The sequence below is a fragment of the Triticum aestivum genome, chromosome 7A (genome assembly GCF_018294505.1).
Source record: "Triticum aestivum cultivar Chinese Spring chromosome 7A, IWGSC CS RefSeq v2.1, whole genome shotgun sequence".
Taxonomy (NCBI): Eukaryota; Viridiplantae; Streptophyta; class Magnoliopsida; order Poales; family Poaceae; genus Triticum; species Triticum aestivum.
The window spans coordinates 542,358,331-542,364,261 of record NC_057812.1 but is presented as its reverse complement, the minus strand read 5'-3'; the positions used below and the strand labels follow the sequence as shown (position 1 = coordinate 542,364,261).

The following is a 5,931-nucleotide window of genomic DNA, read 5'->3' as shown; positions in this document are numbered from 1 at the left end:
AGCTCTACCCGAGGAAAGAGAGGGTTTTGGGCCAGCACACCCCGTGGATCAGAACGTCCAAATGTTGCACTCGATTTCCTTGGTGTGAGTTCTAGAAAAAGCAAGGGATTGGGAGGGGGGTGTCACGAAATGATGCCTTAATTGGGATTAGGGGGTACTTTGCATGGTATTAAAGATTTCAGAGGTTACCCATAGTGTTTGTGGGTGGCGGTTTCTGAAACCCTAGAGGGTTATGTGGACTTCTTTCCTCAGCTAGACAGACTAACTAGCGATCACCCATCAGGGAGGAATGGATGTTGGAGGAGCACACACGTGTCCAACCGAACTTGTTGTGGCCTAAAGGGCAAAGCGCATGACGGGGAAGGAAATAAGTTTCGGTCACTCAAGAAAAAAGAAAAAAGCTTCGTCCTTGGAATCAGTGTGGTTACATGTAAATATTTATATTATTCTAAAGAAAAGACAACCAAAGTGCGTCTTATTAAAGAAAACAGTAGCTCAAGTTTCAACTAGATATCAGTGACCACAGTAATTTTACACCCAGTTCCAAGGAATGGAATTGCAGGTAGCTGAAATGAAAACAAGTTAAAAGCCCCTCAGCAAATAAACATGCACCAACAGAGCATCCATTGGCTTTAGTCAATCACATGAGCCTCAACCCCTCAACAGGAATGAAAAAATGTAACGGTGTTCAGATATCAGATGCATCTTATTTTTAGGGTTATTGATCGGCGGTCTTAGAAACACAGCAGATTCTAGCCCCGCCTAACGACCCATGTCAACTTGCTTTCTGTGGGTACAAAAGGTTAACAAAACTAAAGAAAAATAAAGGCTATCTAATCTATTAGTGGGGCAACTTGTAACGAGAGGCAGCATTCAGCTAACCATTAGGAGCTGGGAATTAAACATCATCTTGTATTCCCAGAGGGGCTCAATAGTAATCCGCAGAAAACTGACAAGTGCAGTTCAGAAAATTGCAAACACGATCTAGCAAATCCCTGAGAAAATCTAGGCTCACATCGACGTACGAAACTGCAACGAATTGATCGAGGATGAATTTAAGTTATTATGTGGTTGACTCTGCATACAGGCCTTCATGCATTGAATCAGAAAGTCAGACCAACAGTCATGATTAGTCTGACCTGAAAGATCTCCAAACTGAGATTTTACTCCTCCCTGATCTGTGCCGCAGTAACATCATCACCACGATTCAGGGCGGCGGGGCTGATCCAATGAAGGTAATTTGTAATCTAACTAAGATGGCTGCCACCACCATTCACTTTTATATACAAGTAAAACAGGATGGGTGAATAGGCACCATGTGTAGTTCATAAGTCAACCACCATGATGATTAGTTCTGAAGGATACTAGACAAGTTATACAGTTATACTGGCTACCTCACATGGCAATAGTGAAATGTACCTGGACATGATTTAAAATATGTGTCGTGTGGAAGCAAGCTTTCTTTCATTTTCAAACTACATCATGTTCTGAAATCCGGAAAAATATATTTCCTAGCATTCGTGTCTCAGCCATTATAAATACCTAGTTTTCTGTAGCTGTAGCAGATCAACTTGAGAAGGGTAGCACATTTTGCTAGACATCCATACGCAGTGTTCCAGGAAATGGAAATTCCAGTGATAAAGATGGATGAGCTGCATGGCGAGAAGAGATCAGAGACACTTGCGCTTCTCCATGATGCCTGTGCACAATGGGGATTCTTTTGGGTAAGTAAGGAAATATAAGATCATTATATTGATGAAATGCATTTACACTCTACCTTCTCACTGTTGTCATTTGTTCTGCGCATAACTTTATGCCAGCTGGAGAATCATGGAATCAATGATGACCTCATGGACAGAACCAAGAAACTGGTGAATAAACACTATGAGCAAAACATGGAGAAGAACTTCTACAGTTCTGAGATAGCAAAAACCATTGGTCCCGACAAAGTCACCTCAAATGTTGACTGGGAATGCAGCTTCATGTATCATCACCAGCCAAAATCAAACATTCATGACATTCCGGAGCTGCTTCGGTGAGTTTGCAATCTAAATTATAGTAGTATCGCCATAAGCCACAGTTCACCTGCCCAGTATAACAGGAAATTAGTGGTTTGTGAAGTTTGTAAGTGTACTAATACAAACTAATCAACTGTGCAGTACTACAGTTCCTGAATATGCTGAAGAAGTAGTCAAGTTGGCCGAGCAGCTAGCAGAAGTCATGAGTGAAAATCTTGGGCTGGACAAGAATTACTTGAAGAAAGCTTTCACTAAGCCTTCCATAGGCATAAAGGTGGCAAAATACCCCAGGTGTAGCCATCCAGAAGTAGTGATGGGACTCCGTGGACACACCGATGCTGGGGGAATCATACTTCTATTTCAAGATGACTTGGTCCCAGGTTTGCAGTTCATGAAAGATGGTAGGTGGATCTCAATACCACCAACAAAAGGAAATAGAATTTTCGTAAACCTCGGAGATCAGATTGAAGTGATAAGCAATGGAATATATAAGAGCATTTGCCATCAGGTACTTCCCAATCAGAACGGGAGCCGCCTATCTATTGCGACATTCTATAACCCAGGTGCAGATGCTATAATCTTCCCAGCTCCAAATCTCACATATCCTAGCCAATACCGTTTCCAAGACTACCTTAATTTCTATTCTGCTACCAAGTTTACAGACAAGGTATCAAGGTTCCAAACTACGAAGATGGTATTCAAATGACTTGTGTCAAAAGCCACTTTATGTACCGTCCTTGAGCAAAAGACAAGTGAAACTCCTCAAACTCTGTATTGTGTATTTCTGTTGTCAGTCTTATTTCCGTTAATAAACTGCTCAATTACCTGTATATTTGCTTTTCTGTAATGGAAGTGTTGAATGATAGCCGAGAAAGAATAGCTGCAGGCTATACAATGTTGCACTCATGCTATGGAAATATACAAAGCTACAATAGACAATGTATCCCAGAGCTTAGTAAAGTTGTTTGCATTTTAAACTGGCAGTCACGCTGACTACGCTAATGAAAAGCCATATCAAATATAACTCAGAATATTTGTATAGCAACAAAACAGTAACAGGAAACATGTATGTGCTAGAAAATATCTCCAATCCACGAGACCACGGCTGATTAGTTCAAGAGCAAAAACTACTCGGTTTGAGGGGGAAAGAAGCGGAACCTACTCATGAGCTAACTGAATCTGAAAACGCATGACCTGGGCACCAGGAACATATCTGTGTGCCTATGATAGAGAATCATGGTTAACAGCGATATAATAACAAATCCTACACTGATAGAAAAACATCATATGAGCATAACAATTTAACAAACTACCATTAAGGCATCAAATGCATAGATACCACATCGAGAACTATGGTCTTGGGTAGGTAGAACTGAAATTGACCATTGGATAATTGTTAGACTTAAACTCCAGTTAAGATTAGGGCAGCCCGGTGCATGTAGCTCCCGCTTGCGCAGGGTCCGGGGAAGGGTCCGACCACTTTGGGTCTTTTGTACGCAGCCTTTCCCTGCATTTCTGCAAGAGGCTGTTTCCAGGACTCGAACCCGTGACCTCATGGTCACAAGGCAACAGCTTTACCACTCGGGTTAAAATTAAACTGGCTTAATCATTCTCTTATACTGGACATCCTAGATTTCATGACAATCTCCAATCTTGCTGCATTTGAGTCATATATAACAGATTTTTTTGGTAATGCCTTTTTGAGAGTAAATTAATTGCTACTTTGTGTATATGCATCATGTTGTTCAATTGTTTCTGGAACTACAGAAGCTGTCCATTTCACAAGTCAAAGACAGCCCTTACAAGAAATCCTATACTTAACTGAACATAAATTCATTGCGAAAGTCAATTGTTGCACTTGAGTCGTGCATAACAAAATTATGTACTTTGTGTTAATAACATTTTCATAGTAAATAATTGCTACTCTGTATATATGAAGCAATGATTTCTCGAACTACAAAAGCTGTCCATTTAAAAAATCAAACAAAACAGTGTTCCAAACAATTACATACTTGGTTAATCTGAATGGCATGCAGCCCACCAGGAGTTTATCATTAAACACTCAAGACATCACTTCAATTAGCAGGCCGCAGTTTGACCAGAATAGCTTTAGTCAAAAAAGTGTTGGTTGTCTCGGCAGCTGTCTCAAGTAAAACCCTGTGAATCTTACATTCATGCCAACACTTCGAGACGAAGCACAGGAAAAAGTTGCCAAATTTAAGCGACTTTGGAAACTTTATTGCCATATCATCAATCATGTACACTAGCTTCTCGATGGTGCTTGGTGTTAGGCAAATGTCTTGACTGAGAATGTTGTAGAATAGTGCAAAGAGAGATTCTGTCCAGACCAAATCGCGGCCAATATTTTCCCGATGCTGAGGCATACAAATCGGTTTCCTCTCTCCCTCCTCCCCTGAAAGCAACCTATGACAGAAGGCGGTGACATGCAAAGGATGCATGCAGTCCCTGACAATCCGTGTGAGCACATCGCACTGAGGAGCATTCAGGCCTTGTTTTCTAAGAACTAGTGGGAAGAGGACAGCCTCCAGTGCAGCAGCTGGGTGACGTTTGCAGACATCTAATGCTGCAGAAAGAAGACCAGATGAAGCTGCTCTTTGAAGGTCAAGTAACTTCGGTAGGATAAGAGAACACAGCACAAGTGCCGGCCCTTTTCCATGCATCCCATCTTCCTCGAGTACCACATTTGAAAGCAGAACCCTCACTGTGTCATCATCAGCTTCCCATGGCTGCACTAAGCTAAGTACTGCCTCAGCATTCCCGGATTCAAGGCAGAGATCATGCAAATTGTTCGCTGCCTGCTGAGCACCCAAAATTGACTCTGACATCTCAATCTCCTTCTTCAGAGCTAGAGCCTTATGAACGACTGAATTTCCAAGTGGGGGAGACGGAGGAGAAGGAGCACGCCCAACCTCCTCCTGTATGAACGAATACTCATCTTGCTCCAGCCCCAGAGACTCCAACCCAACTCCATCTAAACCATCCCCGCCGACGCGGGCCCCACCAGGCATCAAGCTCCGGCAATCGAGAGGCAGCCACGGAAGGACAGGTGGTGTCCGCGCCGCCTCTTCTTTAAGCCACGGCGGTGGCTCGTGGAACTCCTCGTTAAACTCCCAGGGGACATCAGGAGCGTCTTTGTCAGGCAATCCGTCGAGCAGGTGGTGGGCGCCCCGGCGGACCCAGAATTCATCACACCGGCCGGGCGGGGCAGAAAGGACGCGAGAGGCGAGCGAGCGGAGCTGGAGCGGGTCGAGCAGGGAGGCGGAGGAGGACAGGAAGGAGAGCGCCTGGGACTGAAGCAAGGGCGGGAGGGTCTGGAAGAGGACGGCCGTGGGCTCGGCGGCGGGGAGCGTGGGTACCGGGGAGAGGAGGATGCGGAGGAGGCCCGCAGCCGGAGGAGCAGAGCAGGGGCTGCTGCTCGAGGACGAGAAGGCGGCGGCGTTGGGGGCGGAGGAGGCGAGCATGTGGCGGAGCACCGGCAGCCACGGCTCCATGGGAAGTGGTCTCTTGCAAATTGGTTGGGAGCGCGGCGATTCCCGCGATTTTATTCAGGGGTTAATTGGATCTATGCCACTACAATTTTCGTGAGTTGGAAATATGCCATTACTAAAGCTCAAATTGGAAATATGCCACTACAACTTCCCCATACATCTATCTATGCCATTTTCTCCAATACTCAGCCATATACTTCCCATATACGTGCGGATATACATCCATAGGGCCCCACATCCATACGTATCCAATTGACACACCCCCTCAGCTAGCACACACACATCTTATCCAATCTCCACCCCGACTCACGCACAGCAACCCTAGCGAGCGGCGGCTGGAGGCACGGGCGACGGCGGCTGGAGGCGCGGGCGACGCGCCGGGGCCCAAGGCGGCGGGAGGCGGG

General features: G+C 45.1%; 2 protein-coding genes across 4 annotated transcripts; one reads left to right on the top strand and one right to left on the bottom strand.

Annotated features, from left to right (window-relative positions):
• Positions 1-1,458: 1,458 nt before the first annotated feature.
• Positions 1,459-5,594, bottom strand: LOC123148050 (uncharacterized). 3 transcript variants are annotated; one of them, XM_044567410.1, is made up of 4 exons: positions 4,031-5,594; positions 3,181-3,239; positions 1,778-2,085; positions 1,459-1,699 (listed from the first exon to the last, which is right to left on the bottom strand). In XM_044567410.1, the coding sequence occupies exon 1, from the start codon at positions 5,528-5,530 to the stop codon at positions 4,094-4,096; it is 1,437 nt and encodes a 478-aa protein (XP_044423345.1). In that variant the 5' UTR covers positions 5,531-5,594; the 3' UTR covers positions 1,459-1,699; positions 1,778-2,085; positions 3,181-3,239; positions 4,031-4,093. The 3 variants fall into 3 exon arrangements, with proteins under 3 accessions (XP_044423345.1, XP_044423346.1, XP_044423344.1); XM_044567411.1 differs by lacking the exon at positions 3,181-3,239 and having other exon boundaries at positions 1,778-1,868; positions 1,955-2,085; positions 4,031-5,593; XM_044567409.1 differs by lacking the exon at positions 3,181-3,239 and having other exon boundaries at positions 4,031-5,593.
• On the top strand, positions 1,536-2,850 carry LOC123148051 (1-aminocyclopropane-1-carboxylate oxidase 1). The gene is made up of 3 exons (XM_044567412.1): positions 1,536-1,724; positions 1,821-2,035; positions 2,160-2,850. The coding sequence occupies exons 1-3, from the start codon at positions 1,623-1,625 to the stop codon at positions 2,722-2,724; spliced, it is 882 nt and encodes a 293-aa protein (XP_044423347.1). The 5' UTR covers positions 1,536-1,622; the 3' UTR covers positions 2,725-2,850.
• Positions 5,595-5,931: the final 337 nt, after the last annotated feature.

Coding starts and splice junctions, on each gene's coding strand:
- LOC123148051 (XM_044567412.1), top strand. CDS start 1,623: ATGGAAATTCCAGTGATAAAGATGGATGAGCTGCATGGCGAGAAGAGA. Junction 1,725..1,820: donor CACAATGGGGATTCTTTTGG/GTAAGTAAGGAA, acceptor ACTTTATGCCAG/CTGGAGAATCATGGAATCAA. Junction 2,036..2,159: donor GACATTCCGGAGCTGCTTCG/GTGAGTTTGCAA, acceptor TCAACTGTGCAG/TACTACAGTTCCTGAATATG.
- LOC123148050 (XM_044567410.1), bottom strand. CDS start 5,530: ATGGAGCCGTGGCTGCCGGTGCTCCGCCACATGCTCGCCTCCTCCGCC.